This window comes from Nycticebus coucang, chromosome 9, assembly GCF_027406575.1.
Source record: "Nycticebus coucang isolate mNycCou1 chromosome 9, mNycCou1.pri, whole genome shotgun sequence".
Classification (NCBI taxonomy): domain Eukaryota; kingdom Metazoa; phylum Chordata; class Mammalia; order Primates; family Lorisidae; genus Nycticebus; species Nycticebus coucang.
The window spans coordinates 26,713,160-26,730,301 of record NC_069788.1 but is presented as its reverse complement, the minus strand read 5'-3'; the positions used below and the strand labels follow the sequence as shown (position 1 = coordinate 26,730,301).

Here is a 17,142-nt window from a genome sequence, read left to right as displayed (position 1 = left end):
CTGCCTTTTTACAACCTGATTTATACAAGCAAATTGCAAATAAACAGGCATTCTTTAATCCTCCAAAATACATGTATGAAATATAGAACAAACCCTAGTATTTAAACAGGTTTAGCTGAAGCAACTTTATTGCAATCTCTTAAAGTTAGCATTACAGTTTAAATATTTATGCCTATAAAGGTATGCATAATCTATAATATATCGTTATTTCAGAAATAAGACTTATAACAAATTGAAAAACCAGAACTTCAACACAAAGCCGTAACAATTATCTGAAACTTAAATTATTTACAATTAAACATTTAGGGTCCTGATTCACAAAACTTAGTGCATTTCATGATTGATGAGCTTTATAGAGAAGGTAAGCAGTATATAGGATATTCCCCAGGTAAAACTGGAGTGAATGGCTTTTAGAAGAAAGTCTATCAACATACTTACTGAAAACTAGAGACAGTAACAAAATAAAGCAAATGCATTCGATTTGAAAATTCAAGTAGATAGCAGCAATCAGAATAACAGGCCACAACGGAAGCTCTAATGCCATTTTGTCAATACTCTTGGTATGTACAGGAAGGAAAAAAGTCATCCCCAGTAACCATTACATGTCAATTCTGGGCAACAGTCTTTCTTCCTACAGAGCTGTCTCCCATTGTTAACAATTAGTTGTTAAGCTTAATGCCTGAATCAGCAAATTTAAACAAGGAAAGTTCCTTTTATAAACAGTCAGCAGAGTTCCATGGGTTTTATTCAAGTATGATAGCTTAGGGCAAGGTGACCAAGTGATTAGTTATTCCAATTGCAAATGAAACATCACAGATAAGGCCCCAGAGACCCAAGATTACTCTTGAAGCACTTCAATGGATTTAAGTGATTCTGTGGACCCAACAAAGGAGATGACTCGAAGAAAGTTAACAAGAGAAAGCATTTTTAAAGTGAAGTGAAAAATTTCGGTAAATCAGGTCCCAGGTAGTCTTTAGAGGAACAAAAATTTACAGTAAACATTTTAACCTCTGGAAAGCAGGTATTGTACAATCACCAGTGCATCTACAAAACTACTTAGGCAGTAGTTGCTCCAGAGTAAGAATTAAAAAATGTACAAGCCAGTTCACAATGACTTTAGATATGTTATTAAAATACATTGTTAATCAAAAAATACTTTACTATGTACATGTACTGTATAAACTCTAGATTTACCGACTGAAGTAAGCCTCTACGTCAATTCCCGGCTCAGCGGCCCAGGAGACAGTGCAGTTCTATTTGGGTCTTCATACCACACACACAGGCGAGGGGCGTGGCACTGCAGCCAGTTTGTCAACAGTAACGTATTTTTCCTTTACCAGAATGTCTAGTTGGAAGAGTCAGTTTTACTTCCACTATATTTTACTTTCCTAAATGCTGATCCAAGTAACTCTGGGCATTCACATAACTCATTTGCAATTTGGTTACACTTTGAAATAAGGCTATAATTCATTTCATCAGTTATTACACTGTCTTGCTTGTAGTCAGGATGGTTTGCGATAAACTCTCTCATCCACCTGGCAACTGTCATTAGTTCTCCTAAAAAAAATAAATAATAAAATTTTTAGGGTAATAGAATTTTTTTTTTTTTTTATTAAAGTTGACATTCAACAGCCAGCATTAAGAGAAATCAATATGACCTTTTACTGTAGCCACATGGCAGGGGGTGGTGATGTATCTTTCAGTGTCTAAAGAACTCCTGGGAAGAATTTAGGCTGCAGGCAGGCAATGAGAACACACACATCCAGTTTCTGTGGTACCTGTTGGATGCCACCCATATGCCGACACTGCCAGCTCCTAGGGGACAGGAGCCAGCACATGTGTACAAGAGCATGTGTCCTCCCATTGGCCAGAAGGCTAGGCCTACATACGCCGGTGTCATGAGACTGCCTCAGAGGACTGTAGGGTCCCTCGAGTGATCTTGGATCAGAGAAGTGGAGAGAATAGAGAACAGAAAGTAGAGTGAATGAGGGACACTGGTGACCTATAGCTACCCTTTGTGCCTACCACTATTATTGCTGCTTTTATTAACAGCTGATGGCTCCCTTGCACTGCGTACTGTGAAGTAACACAGCTAACCCAGAGAGGGGACTCTGAGGAGGCTGGGTGTGTGCAGGTAGGCTGAGGAACCGGACATTCCAGCCGCGCAGCTTACCCTGCAGGGTTCCTTTATTCCTTGTTGAAGCATAAACTGGTCCACAATGAAACAATGAACACGTTTGGACAGAAACAACAAACAGGCAATCCAGATACCCTACTTCATCTAAGATGTCATCGGTTTTAAGATGCATCTCTATTTTATGAGCTAGTAAGAATAAAAAGCACTGCTAATCCAAACCGCGACAATCAAAGATTGTAAGCTGTATCCAATTATAGAAATGTTACACGGACAAAATACGGTGTGCTGCGTTAGAAGTGCTTTAGAAGATTACTCTAGGAAGCTGAATGCTGCCAGCGTGTGAGGTTCTGCCCACGCTGGGTGATCAAGGAAAGGCTGTCCTACCAGATGCTCTCTTCTTAATCAGCTTCAGGTAGTTCAGGATGCTGCATCTGGTGTCCACGTCCACTTCCATGTTTTCAAGGTAGGAGTTGAGAATTGGGATCAGTCCGGGAAACACGCCTTCCTACGAGAGGCAGACATGGTGTGAAGGCCCAGCCGGGCGGCGGGCACAGAGAGAGGCTGTGGGCAGGGCGCCTACCTTCCCGTTGATGATGGTGTCTATGCTCATGAGGGCATACTCCTCCACGGCGGGCTCTGTGCTGTTCTGGGCCTTGCCACACCCGTCCACCACGGCGTTGCCACCTGCGGAGGGGGGTTGGGGGGGGAAGGCAGGGGGGATTTAGCCACTTGTTGCAGCATTCACTGGTCCTAGAAATCTAAAAGAATGTAATACCTTTGCAAATATCTTTCCTGAAATAAAACATTCCCCGCAAGACAGCATCTCGTTTCTGTGCTACTTTCATGTTTTCATCAACCTAAGGGAGAGAAAGAATCGTGACTAAGTCCAAATGTTCTCCATCCCTCGGGCCACTGGGGCTTTGCCTCCTGACTTCAGTGAAGGGGAAGTCGGCAGGTTGTCAAGTCTAGAATAAGGAGACAGCCCTCCAGGGGCAGAGGGTCACTGCTGCTTGCCTACCTGGCAGCTCGGGGCAGTGATGCTTTATTCACAAACTGTTTTGTGGGTAAATTCTCCATTTCTCCAATGACTTTTTAAGACCCTCAAAGTGGAACTTTTAAAACTTTTTAGTAGTAACCCCTTATTTTGTATAATGAAATCTTAGGAGGAATCTCAATACTGTATATGAAATACCCATAAGTTAGAGAGCCACTTTGAAGCGGGACGGACAATACAAAATCTTTTGTACTTAGTATCTTCCCATACTTATTATGGGGGGAACCCTATTGTTATTGCTTCATTTTTTTTTTAAAGACATATAGGACCTTCTGAATAATCTCCATACTTCTAGGAACATATTTAAGTAATATTTAAGTAAAATTCTTATGGCTGTGAACATCTGTTTTCATTCGAACAATATATTTTGATTTATTCTTAGTCTCGACAAAAGTTCATAAAGACTACTGGCTTCATTTTAATTTCTGCTTTTATGAATTCCTTTTTAAAAGTATATTTTACTTTCATTCTATAGATTGCTTAGGTTTATTTTCAATTTTCTTGTTAAGACATTTAAAGCTATGATCTTTTCCTTAAAGACTAGTTCTGCCAACATTCCACTGCCATTCATTCTCCTATATAATTTGTAATTCTAGTTTTGATTCATGTAAAACCCATTGTGAAAGACATTTTAAATTTCTTTTCTTTTCTTTTTTTTTTTTTGTAGAGACAGAGTCTCACTTTATGGCCCTCGGTAGAGTGCCGTGGCCTCACACAGCTCACAGCAACCTCCAACTCCTGGGCTTAAGCGATTCTCTTGCCTCAGCCTCCCGAGTAGCTGGGACTACAGGTGCCCGCCACAACGCCCGGCTATTAAATTTCTAATAGTTAAATTTCTCTAGAGCAGTGGTTTTCAACCTGTGGGTTGCGACCCCTTTGTAACAATGAAAATACATCGCGGCATTAGGAAGGTTGAGAACAACTGCTCTGGAGTATCTTTTTATTAAACTTGGACAGGAACATATCCTGTAAAAATTTCCCTTAAATTTTGTAAATCTTTCTCAAGGCATTTGAAAGAATATGTCTGCTGGCATGAGATACGTGATACAGGCTATACAAATACACTTACTTAACCATGTCATTTAATTCTTCAGTGGCTTTTCTCAAAAATCCTTTCATGGGCTCGGTGCCTGTAGCTCAGTAGCTAGGGCGCCAGCCACATACACCAGAGCTGGCAGGTTTGAATCCAGCCCGGGCGACAACTACAACCAAAAAGTAGCCGGGCGTTGTGGCGGGCGCCTGTAGTCCCAGCTACTTGGGAGGTTGAGGCAAGAGAATGGCTTAAGCCCAAGAGTTTGAGGTTGCTGTGAGCTGTGACACCATAGCACTCTACTTAGGGTGACAGCTTGAGACACTGTCCCCCCGCCCACCCCCCAAATCCTTTGATGATTCCACCTGTTGGCTTTTGAGTAACAAGCAAGGTACTCTAAGGTCTGCCTATTAATCCCACATGGGCTCACAACAGCGTACCACCTATACCCATCTGCATGTGGAAACAGATACTGAAAGAGTGGTGAATAACTTGTCAAAAACTGTACGCCAGTAAGCAGGACAAGGGATTTATGCATCCTCCCTCACACGGAAGCTATGTATCTTACCTAACACCTTAAATTCTTCATGATTCCAAGAAGTGCTGCTACAGTTTATGGTACAAACGGAATGGTGGCTCTATCATCGTCTTAGAATATATAAAATTGCTTTCCCTATCCCATTGTATACTTTCTAATGTCAGTGTACTTTCTCTGATATTACTATGTCATTGCTGTTAGCCTTTTAAAAGGTTATTACGGGTGGGGCCTTTGGAAGGTGACTAGGTCATGAAGCCTCATGAATGGAATTCGAGCTCTCATAAAAGAACCTAGAGTGCCAGCTGGGCCCGTCCACCCCATGAGGATGCAGGGAGGTGGCACCGCCTGCGAACTATAGACTGGGCTCTCACCAGACGCTGACTCTGCCAATGCCTCCACGTTGGACTTCCAGCCTTTAGAAGGGTGAGCATCAATTTCCACTGTTTGTAAGCTACTCTGTTGATGGGTATTTTTGTTAAAGTAGATCAAATAGTCTGGCACTAACATTCTAGTAAAGACTTCAGCATACTTTCAGTGCTAATCTGATCTATAAAGTTTTGTTAGAATCACCTGGAATTTAACGAATAACTTGGCTGGAAAAAGAACCATAGAGTTATAATTCTTCACCTTTCAGATTCTGAAGGCTTTTTTCCAATCTAACACTTAAATGTTGAAAATGTGCTACTCTGGGCTCCCCACTCCCGCACTTTGCTGAAATCCTAATTTTCTCTCCTATCTAGACAGTTTTCTCTGAGCTTCAGAAATGCCTAGATTTTTCTTTAAGCATTTCTGCTTCACCCTTATACATGAACCCTTATGTTAATATTTAGGGAAAATTCTGATATTTCTTTCACATCTCTCGATACAGAATTTGTTTTCTTCTAAATTACATAAATGCTGAACTTTCCCGAGCAATTCTGCATTCTTCAGTCTTTCTATAGTTTCCATTTCTTCACTATCCTGCTGGGATGAACCTTAATTTGCTCTCCTAAGTCACTAACTTGGATCTTCAACATTTGCTCTACTGAGTGCACACGGTACACTGGAGATTTAAAGGTATAGCTACCATTTTTTAAAGAACTTCTTCAAATGTTTGTTGGTCCATAATGCTTATTTTATGTATGTGACCCTTATCTACAATTTCTTTCCAGTTTCTTGAATCAACTATGTATCACTGAGGTCAGTATACTCTCTGCCAGATCAACTGGGTCCTTCTTTTTAAGGCTATTAATTATCCTCAATTTTTTGTTGCCTTTCAGACATCTACATGTATTTTCATTTATAAACAAAGGTGTTGACTGGTAGTTTACAGAGACTCTCCCTTCGATGGATTTGGTCTCCCCAGCAGGTACCCAGAAGGGCAATGTGGGCACACAGAATTCTATGGGTCACCTTCAACCTGGGTGGTGAAGAACAGGCAGGCATAAGCTGGAGAGAGTCAGATGGCTGGGTATCCTGGGGACAGATGCTGGGACTGAGCAGTATTATTCCTGATCCCCTGTTTGCTGCGATAGAGCTGCTGCTCTCCTCCTCTCTGGCCTCACATCCCAGCAGGAGCCCTTGCAGCAGAGTCCTCGCCCTGCTTAGCCGCCTTTCCCACTCATTCTCTGCCGAGAGGACCACAGGCCCAGGAGCCAAAGGCCCCCACTTTCCTCAACTTTCCTGCCTCATTGTCTAGAGTTGCTCCCAGGCTCTGCTGGTAAACTTCTTCCAAAAAGCTCCTCTTTTATCTTTGTTGAGCTGGGGCTGATCAACTCAGATTTGTTTTTCCTGGTAGTTCAATGCCATCTCTGTTCTTCACAAACATTTTAAATTCAGTTCTACTGAGACCATTCCCTGTAGCCCAGAGTCACACTGTCCTTTCCCATCCTGATTTTTATATTGTAATCAAAATGAGATTTTGGGGTGGATGAAATAAATTTGTAGGACTACTTCTAGCCATCAATCATCTTCAAGAGAAAATCTCTAGAAATAAAGTTATGGTTAAAAAGATAAGAGTGGGAAGGAGAAGCACTTTGTGTAAACAGTTTAAGTGAAGTCAGATTTGACGTGACACAGTAGACACATAAAGGAGTGCATCTTCAGATATCTGACCCGTCACTACAATGAAACATCCTCACCTTTGACAGCGGAATGAGAAAATCCAATTTGTACGAAAGGATCACTCTGGTGAGCAGCACCACAAACACCACGTAGGCGGAGTTCTCAAAGTCTGTTAACTGAACCTAGACAAGCAGAAGCCCAGAAAAGTTACGGACCAATGACACCTGCTCCTCCCAGACCCAGGCCCCTCTGGGAATCACGTCATTCCCAAGCCCTCTCCTAACTCCCCTCTGGGTCTGGAAGCCCTCTGTCCACCTCTGTTCTCAGAAACCAGCCCTCCTTTGCTTTTGGACTTTCTTTTGATATATACATACTGGATTTGTATTGCCTTAGAACAAATTTAAGAGGCTTTTGACAGGAGTACCAGAGGGTGCCGAACAGTGGAAGAGTGCTTCTGAGTCAGTTCCTGCTCACGCCTAGCCAGGTCTTACCTCCATGGGTCGGAATTCTACTCTCCAGCCAATATCTGAGTTTGGAGGAGGGGGCTTAAATCTCATTGTTTGCCAATTTGTGGATTGAATATTCTATAATGAAAAAAGAGAATAAACCAAGATTTCCACAGATCCAAGGAAACAGTAAGATGATTCGATATTTAGTTAGAGAAGATGACCATTTATGGTCCATGCCAAATACTCTTTAACTTACAAATACAAAAAGGTGTAATAAAACTTTCTTGGAACGTGATCTTTTAAGAAAACAAAACAGCAAGTATTCATCAAAAGTCAGACATCCTGTCCTTGCAAGCCTCACCCCCATTCTTACTGTCTAACCCCACCAACTGGCAGTGTTTGAAGAGCCACAGGGCTGGCCTCTATGCCCACTCAGAGTTCTGGTAGCCGGGCTGCCATTCCAAGAGTCACTGGACACTTCTGACCTAGAATCCTGGACACTACAGTTGTCTCCTTTCCTCTGTGCTCCCCTCGGGTCCTGCGAATGCTACTGCTTCAGTGACCCCAGAGCCTGAGAAGGGCAGCTGTTTCTTAAAATGCTGACAGTTCTTTCTTAGCTCCAACCATCCTGGGAAGCTGATGGAAATCCTGGAAGGATCTCCTGTTTTGAGATTTTTAGATTGTATTTAGAAAGGTATACATGTAAATATCTACATATAAGGTGATATGACACTGAAAAAAACTGCTCGTGTTATGCTAGGCAAACAAGAGACAATATTGAACAAGGAAATTTAGAATCAGAGATAACCAGTTAAGCATCATAAGAGTACTTTTTAATTTAATTTTATTCTTTGAGACAGTCTTATTATGTCACCCTCGGTAGAGTGCTGTGGCATCACAGCTCACAGCAACCTCCAACTCTTGGGCTTAAGTGATTCTCTTGCCTCAGCCTCCCAAGTAGCTGGGACTACAGGTGCCCGCCCCTACGCCTGGCTAGCTTTTGTTGCAGTTGTCATTGTTGTTTAGCAGGCCCAGGCTGGGTTCGAACCCATCAGCCACGGTGTATGCGGCTGGCGCTCTAACTGACTTTGCTACAGGCACTGAGCCCGTAAGAGTACTTTAAACCGATTTTTAATTTTTCTTAGTTCTTTACTGTACTGGGTAATGAAAGGCATATGAGATTTCTACTGTTACCAATTCTTCACAGGTACAGAAAACTGCTTCTATCTTGGCTCATGGAAGGAAAGGCATTCAGGACAGAGTGATACCTCAAAGTGGTCAGACTCATTGGCATCATCCAGGTTTATCTTCTCTTCAAACAGAGTCAGTGGGTCTCTGATAAAGAGATGAGCAACATGCTGGGCCAGGAGATGGTCGATGCCTGCAAAGACAGATCACACGAGGACTCACTGCACAGCAGGAGGTAACACGCCACATCTAGGAAGTTTGAAGAAAGGGTGTGTAGACACTTAGGAGATGGCTGGTTTGTTTAGTATCTTCACCTCGCCCAGGATTTTATCCTAAGAACACTGGGGAAGTGTCAGAGTTTTATTCACTACTTACACAATGCCTGCGGGGGCACTGGTGTGGACCTAGGTACAGACCTCCAAAGTAAGTTCCTTTGGCTAAAAGTCAAGAAGATCTCACAAGTATTTGGAACTTGAAACTTTAGGAACAAGCAGCCTCATAAGAAAAGTTAGAGACTTCACACTAAAAATAGAAACCAGACCAGGAGTCAGCAAAAAAGTTTAAAAGAGCTTTGAAGAACTAAAGATGTACAAACAAACCTAGAAAAACGGAATGGAAGCTCACCTTCCTGCAACAGCTGTTCGTAGATTTCTTTATCTATGGTCAGATCGATGTCATTGTACTTCTCGCCACACTTAGATAAGTAGCTGTCTATTGAGTCATATCGGGATTTACTAATTCTATAGTTATTGTTCTTCAGTGGCTAAAATTTAAAAAAATATGAATAAATGCCATATAAAATGATCTGGAAAGCAACTAATGCCCCAACTAATTATATAAAATGTTACATATTTTTATATGTAACAATAATATACAAACCTCAACACAAGATACTGAAAAAAGTGAACCCTAGAAAGGATTAGGAAAAATTATATTTAAAAAAAATCTGAAGGCAATTTAAGTATTCTTTTCTTCTGATATAAGTATACCTTTTTTCTTTTTTTTTGGCCAGGGCTGGGTTTGAACCCGCCACCTCTGGCATATGGGACCAGCGCCCTACTCCTTGAGCCACAGGCACCGCCCCCTTTTTTCTTTTTAAAGCAGATTGTTCTCATACTTATAAAGGTAGGAAAATAAGAGGTTGAAAAGAAAAACCTTATACTATAAATGATAAACCTTATAATAAAAGGTTGCAAAGAAAAACCTTATAATATAAATGATCTATCCTTCAACGTTGACTTTAACTCAGAAAGTATGTTCAACAATTTATGTGTAATAACACAAAGATCAGAGTAGTAGTAGCAGTGTGGCCCAGGTTGAGACATCACCATCATTGGTGGGAGGTAGGGTGGGTCTTTTAAGAACACTATGTCCAGGACCCAGTCCTAGAGAGTCTTATTTGTCAGGTCTAGGATGAAGCCTGAATGTCTATTTTTAAGATCTTCATATGTGGTTGGGATGCACGCCCCTAGTGGGAGGAGTGGAGGCTTATAGTTCATTAAGTTCAACATGCAAACGAGATGTGCTAACCTACCCTTATTAGGCAAAGCCTAACCCTTAAAATGGAAAAAGAATCTGTTATTAAAAATTGCCCTTCAGCAGAAAGCATCATATACAAAACACTCATGTGGTGCCAAAAGCCTTTTGTAAAAACAGCCACCAGCACTGCCTCCCAAAGCATAGAATAATGGCATTAAGTTTCAAAGAAGACAAAACAAATAACGACATGATAAAATTAATGTCCCCCCCTCAAATCAATTCCCTACCCAGCCAAACCACTTTCCCCACATATCCACCCCAAAACACATGCTATGAAGTTAAAGACCAGAAACAAAGCCAGGTGTATGATGGCATCTCTTCCCATGTGTGACTAACCTACTGAAGATAAAAATTCAGAGGCAACTTTAAAATTCCAAGTAGGTACAATAGCTCCATTTTACCTGATTTAAAAGGGTTATTAAAGAAAAAAATCATTCCCACCTCCAGTCCTCTCTCCTCCCGAGTTCGATCATCTACAGATGCAGAAATCACTCCCCAGCGACAATCAATATCTGACACATATCCTCGGTAAAAAGGAGACGCAGCACTCAGAGCCATCTAAAAACAAACAGAAATCAGCTCCTGCAGATTCAGTGTCACATGCTGGAAAAAGCTCCAGTTATTTTTCTAGTCAAAAACAAGCAGTTTACGCAACCCACAGAGTTCATGTGTACCTGTGCTTCCTTGCTTATAGCAGAAGCATCAGAAACTACCCAAATCCTTGCAACTGATTCATTTAAATCATCATCTCTACAATGTGGGAACAACCCAAACAACAACTGCCTCTCCTAGGGAGAGAAAACGGCTACACTCAAACTTGACACTTAACACATAAATGTTTTATTAGCAACCGTAAACTTCTATAGCTTTCTTAGCTCTACGTCTGTAGATTTATATTTGTTTCCAAATGATGTCCTCACTGATATGATTTAAAACAGTATTCCCAGAAGACCAAAAATCACATTATAACAAAGATATTTGTACCAGAATGTTTATTGCAGCCCAATTCATAATTGCTAAGTCATGGAAAAAGCCCAAGTGCCCCTCGATCCATGAATGGATTAATAAATTGTGGTATATGTACACCATGGAATATTATGCAGCCTTCAAGAAAGATGGAGACTTTACCTCTTTCATGTTTACATGGATGGAACTGGAACATATTCTTCTTAGTAAAGTATCTCAAGAATGGAAGAAAAAGCATCCAATGTACTCAGCCCTACTATGAAACTGATTTATGGCTTTCGTATGAAAGCTATAACCCAGTTATAACCTAAGAATAGGGGGAAGGGGGAGGAGGGGAAGGGGAGAGGAGACAGAGGGGGGAGGGGGAGAAGTGAGGGGGGAGGGGGAGGGGAGGATGGATGGAAGGAGGGTGATTGGTGGGATTACACCTGTGGTGCATCTTACAAGAATACATGTGAAACTTAGTAAATGTAGAAAATAAATGTCTTAACACAATAACTAAGAAAATGCCAGGAAGGCTTTGTCAAGCAGTGTGATGTCAAACTGTGTATAAAACCAGTGTATGGTGCCTCATGATCACATTAATGTACACAGCTATGATTTAATAAAAAAAACAAAACAGCATATTATCAGCAAATTCTGCACATGCAATCTTATTTCCTACAAAGCAATATTCAAAATGAGATGCAATTTCTACTTACGACAATTGGACAGATGGTGGCCAACTGATCATAAAGGTATCTGGCCTCTGATATGCTGCAGGCTTGGAATGTCACCTGTTTAAGATTACAGGTTATTAACAACAAGGAAAAATCATCAGTGTGTTCCCCTAGCAGTGAAGTTGGAGGAGGAAGACGGCTGGGGAAGGCGGTCGGGGGCGAGGTCAGCCCTTCACTGGTGATAATGTTTAAAGCAGAGGTTTTGTTTCAAAGCTGTCTTCAGAGAATTTAATTAGAAAATGTTATTTAATCATTTTCCCCTACCTATAGACAACTAATATGTAACTGTGTTCCTAAGTGAAGTTAAAAAAGAAGTCAGGAAAGAAAACCAGGACAGCGATACACAATGAAATTCAGCAAAGCATTTCCTCTTCCACTGGCTTATTTCCTTCCACGACTTCCCATCCCTCCGCTTAGCTGAGGGGTTACATGAATTGTGTAATAAAAAGGATCTGGAGACGTTCACAATGGTTTCTGAAGTTCACTGGGGGCAAAATGGGAAACAGGTTGGAACAGGGCAAGTCCAGAGAGATGGGGACGCAGTTAAAACACTCTACCTGCCAAGGAAAAGGCCGAGAAGGGCCATGGAAAGAGGCACATCACAGCCAAAACAGCAGGTGCTGGTGACCAGCGAGGAGAGGGTGGTGTGGGGAAGGCACGCACTTAGGTTTTGGCTTAGGGTGTTCCAAAGACAAGCAGGAAGACGAGTTAAAGACAAAGAGGTAATGTGATGTGATGGCCATGACACCAAGGAAACAGATGACCAGGAGGCCTCCTAAGTGGCTGGGTCTTTGGGTTTGATACCCAGAAGAAAAATCTAGACTGTAGAAATATTTGGGGAATGGGCTCAGACATCACCCAGGAAGCCCACACAAGGGGGTAAGGGAGGCAGGACACTCAGGAGTTAGGCAGGGAAGAAGATCACATAATTTGGTCAGCACAAATCCTCTGCAACAAATTCCCAACAGAAACTAAAAAAACCACTTGCCTTTTTTGGGCGATTGAGGTAGAAGGGGCAAGGAATACAAATTGTGTTTGTTAGCATGTCTGTAGTAACTGCAAATTGGGAACAGTTTTAATTTCTTCTGTTACTACTATCAATAATGACAGTTTGAATTTAGCATTGGTTTGGAAATAACGTAAATGTTTAAGCCTGGAAATAATAGCAGCTGAGTGAATATGTTTACTGTTATAATCCCAGCCTGTTAGAATAGTTTTAGCTAGATCTCAACTTTGTGCTTTAACAGCTGACAACTTCTGTTGGTGATTCACAAGTTTACCTGCTCAATTATAATAGCATTTCGTGTCGGTGTGGAGACTATAGAAAATAATTATTTAGAAAGTTCAGTGTCCTGACCTTCCTATAATTCTCATGTTATTGCTTAAGTCGGCACTATATTTTAATTAACAGGTAATGATAATTAACTAGTCATTACAGATTAATTCAATATGGAGACTGTCAGACATCAAGGAATAGAAGTTTCAGAGGTTAACAGGGGTAAAGATTCAGAAGGACTGGCAATTAGGTCACTACTAACTCAAGGGTTGTTTCTGCAAATAGGTGGGAACTTGGACAGTCTGTGAGAAACTTGAAAAACCATGACCCCCCCCCAAACAAATTTATAAGACACTGGAATTAATACTTAAATGTTTCCCAACTGTTTCAACTGATAATTACTTTGATGGTATATTTCATAGTTTATTTAGGTCCTTGTTTTTTGATACTTTTAGGTATTTTAGTGTGTGTTTCTTTTGTATTTTGAGAGACAGGAGCTTGCTCTGTCACCTAGTGTGGTGGTGTCACCACCCTGCAGCCTGGGATTCCTGGGCTCAATTCCTCTTACCCCAGGCCTCCCAAAGTGCTAGGATTATAGGAGTGAGCCACCATGCCTGGCTGATTTTTGTTTTTTAATGATACTCTGAGAAGCATCTTTTCTTTCCGGTTTCTGACTGGCTTTCCTTACCTATCCAAATACACACTAGACAATAGGTGAATTCTGGAAAAGCTGACCCTAGAAAAGAATGCCTGTAAAAACTGCAATCGGAATTTAATACTTTCATTTACAACAACGAAGTGACTTATGTTCGACACATTCAGTAATTCGCTTTATTCTACATCTGAGAGCAAGCACCAAATCTAACAGGACATCATTGTGGATGATGGCTTTAATGGAAAGAAGTTCTTACAGCTTAAAAAAGTGTGACTTTATGAACAGCTGTGGCCCTGGTAGTCTTTTAAAGCATCACATAAAGAAGAGGCACAAGGCTGCTAGGAAACTGAGATGACAGGGCAAAAAAGAAGAACTAGGAAAACAAATGTTAGAAATCTAAAATACCTCATCTAAAACTTAGAACCAGTTTTGAAGTCAACACAATTTTCTCGGGGGAAAAAAACTATCAAAACATGTCATAAATTTACTGCTGAATAAATGATTCTTACAAAGTCCAAAAAGAGCCAAAAATTTGAATGTGGTTAAAATGCTTTCTGTTTTAGACAGTTTTCAGCTTTACTTTAGCATTTTCTAGTGTTCCACTTAAAGGAGAAACAAAGCAGGGATTTCCTTTTGGGGTGGTCGTGGAATTGGTCTCACTTGCTATACACTCAATGTTAAGGGGAGTACTCACAATGGGAAAAAGAAAACTTGATCCTAAAGCTATGACAAAGCTTAAATTGGATAGGAAATGGCTATCTACCATCAACAGGAGTGTTTATCTCCTCCCATTCGGACATAGTTATTTATCGACACAATGTTTCAAGGGAAAGAGTATCCTTTTGGAACTCTATTGGAGCAAAAAATGCCATCTTGGTTTAATATTAAACCAAGAAAAGGCAATCAGTACTCTAACGCACTTATACAATTTTAAAGCACTGTAAGTTCTAGAAATAGATCCCTTTAGAAATATTTGTAATTAAGATAGCAAAATAGATAATACATGAAAGTCAAAAGGTCTCTTTTCATGAAGTGTGACTGTAACTTACTGGCCTGTGCTTGTTTGGAAACAAACTACATGTTTTCTACTACGTGTGTGCCAAGAAAACAAAATTATCTTTGGCCATGTCATTTAAACACATTCATGGAAAAATCTGATGCTAGCATTCAATTTGGATTATACACAAACAGATCAGAGTGTGCATGTAGGTGTGCGTGTGTGGCAGCTGTGAGTAAGGAGGGGAGCGCTGGGTTCCTGGGCCTCTGTGTTGACAACGATCAGGCTGAGGGCCTCCCAGGGGCCAGGCTCTGTGCTGCTCTAGGGCCCTAAGGACTCTGCTTCCAATAGGACGGTGTAAAACCTCTGGATAATACCAAGCAGCTGCTCTTTCAATTTGAAAATTTACATTTTATGCAACTTCTATGCCTGCTCTAACAGGACTTTAATCGAGTTAAAACACATAACTCTGTTAAAGCCATGAGATAAATATTAGCTGAGAGTCAGACCTAGAAGGGGCCTTAATATAAACCCTTACATATATATTTTTTGAGACAGAGTCTCATTTTGTCACCCTCCGTAGAGTGCTATGGTGTCACAGCTCACAGCAACCTCAAACTCTTGGGCTCAAGTGATTCTCTTGTCTCAACCTCCTGAGTAGCTGGGACTACAGGTGCCCGCCACAATGCTTGGCTATTTTTAGAGACAGGGGTCTTGCTCTTGCTCAGGCTGGTATCGAACTCCTGAGCTCTGGCAATCTGCCTGCCTCCGCCTCCCAGTGCTGGGATTATAGAAAACCCTTCTTTTAACTAAAGAGAAAACTGAGCCAAGAACAGTGAAGGGCATTACCCAAACATCTGAGCCCAAACCCAGTCACAGGCCGGTGTGCTACCTGGTGAGTTCTGTGCTCTCCCACTGAGGTCCTAAGTAAGCCTGGGCACTATCACTGCCAGGGGCACCAGGAATTTAATCAGATCTAGGGTAAACAAGGAAAGGCTATTTTACCCCTTGTACAACTGAGCCAGGGGAAACACCAACGTAGGCTGCTGAAGATTTATTCCTTTATACTACTAGATGGCTTTGGACAAATATAAAAATTTAAAGTCAAAACAATCCTTGTCTTGGATTACAAAAATCACTGGAATATTTTCCATGAGAGCCCATTTCCAGAAATAAGAGATTGGAGCGATGTTGAACAACCTTGCCAGCCTGTCACTAGATGGCAGTAAAAAATAGGCACATGTTATAGAAAGAGCGTAAGAAAAAGGATCATGGAACATTCTGCATTTTAAGTTAATTAATAACCACAAGACAGTATACACCTTTATGGCAAACTGTAGATTCTGTAGAATTATGAGTCAAGATATAGCTTCCAATGAATTTACTAAAATAATTTCATGGTTTTTCAATCTGATTAAATTATGATTTTTAAAAGGAAAGCAGCACGCATAAAATGGATGAGGATGCTTCCCTCTTTGGCTGTCGGAAGCGCACCTGAAGACAGCAGTTGCCCATCCCAAATCCCATGGCATCCATGTAGATATGATCCGGCTGAGAAGCCTTTGCTGCCTCATCATCCTCAGGAAATGTTTCTATAAATGGAGATGGTGTGTTCTTGTCCTTAAAGACTGCATGAATTAAAAGACAAAAATAACACATTTGAGAATCAAATATTAAACTATTCAAGAGGGACCCCTCCCTGCCCACGCAGACTTACTTGGCACGTTGATGACCACCTTTTCTCCTCTCCTGTGTCGGATGTTCCTAGTTAGGGTACTAGAACAGAAAGGCAAATGGGATGATCGGTCGCCTAAGGGTCATCACGTCTTAAGAATATCACATACAAGTATATGGAACGAAATCATACCTCAAACCACTAATAATCCTCTAAGACAACTCTACAGAAAATGTGGCTCAAGATACTGTAAGGGAATTTTCTGAAAAAAGGTTTTGCATTAATATCAATTCTTTAGTCCTTACGAATGCTATTGTCTCCTGCTCCGCCCTGCTGTAATTTACCAAATCAAGTTGAGATGTCAAGGTCTGCCAGAGTCAGATTTCACCCTGTTTTTAACATTTCCCATTTTAACTCAAAAGTCCTTGGTCAAACTGTAGTACTCCCTTTCCCCAGACTTCTCTGGAGCCCCACCTGAAACCTTAGTTCGCACTCCCCTAATCTGCGTCTTCTACTTTAACTTATCCTGCAGACCCCAGCTGCCTAACCCAGAAGTTACACTGTGACCATTAAGCACTTGAAATCAGGCCAATCCTAATTAAAACACGCTGTGAGAGTAAAATACACACTCGATTTTGAATCTTAGTACAAATAAAAGAAAGCAAAATTTCTCAATTTAAAAATACTTATTATAAATTCCTCTACTATGAAGCCTGCCTGATCCCTCCGTCAGAAACATCCTTGCTCTCAGGAGGATCTCAGGTGTCACCACATTTGGACATATGCCATAATCTGTCTTTTCTTTCTTTTTTTTCCCCTGAGTCAGAGCCTCAAGCTGTCACCCTGGGTAGAGTGCTATGGCATCACAGCTCACAG

At 41.1% G+C, this 17,142-nt stretch overlaps 1 protein-coding gene across 2 annotated transcripts in view; it reads right to left on the bottom strand.

Moving 5' to 3' along the window:
* Positions 1-727: 727 nt before the first annotated feature.
* The window catches only part of GCLC (glutamate-cysteine ligase catalytic subunit), a 42,873-nt gene continuing 26,458 nt past the window's right edge, over positions 728-17,142 (bottom strand). For both annotated transcript variants that reach the window (XM_053602174.1, XM_053602176.1), the window contains exons 5-16: positions 16,309-16,367; positions 16,086-16,219; positions 11,646-11,720; positions 10,420-10,536; positions 9,064-9,202; positions 8,520-8,632; positions 7,294-7,386; positions 6,880-6,984; positions 2,913-2,994; positions 2,718-2,821; positions 2,522-2,642; positions 728-1,557 (exon numbers count right to left, since the gene is read on the bottom strand). In XM_053602174.1, the coding sequence (XP_053458149.1) occupies positions 1,346-1,557; positions 2,522-2,642; positions 2,718-2,821; positions 2,913-2,994; positions 6,880-6,984; positions 7,294-7,386; positions 8,520-8,632; positions 9,064-9,202; positions 10,420-10,536; positions 11,646-11,720; positions 16,086-16,219; positions 16,309-16,367 (1,354 nt within the window). In that variant the 3' untranslated portion in view covers positions 728-1,345. The remainder of the gene's footprint in view (positions 1,558-2,521; positions 2,643-2,717; positions 2,822-2,912; positions 2,995-6,879; positions 6,985-7,293; positions 7,387-8,519; positions 8,633-9,063; positions 9,203-10,419; positions 10,537-11,645; positions 11,721-16,085; positions 16,220-16,308; positions 16,368-17,142) is intronic.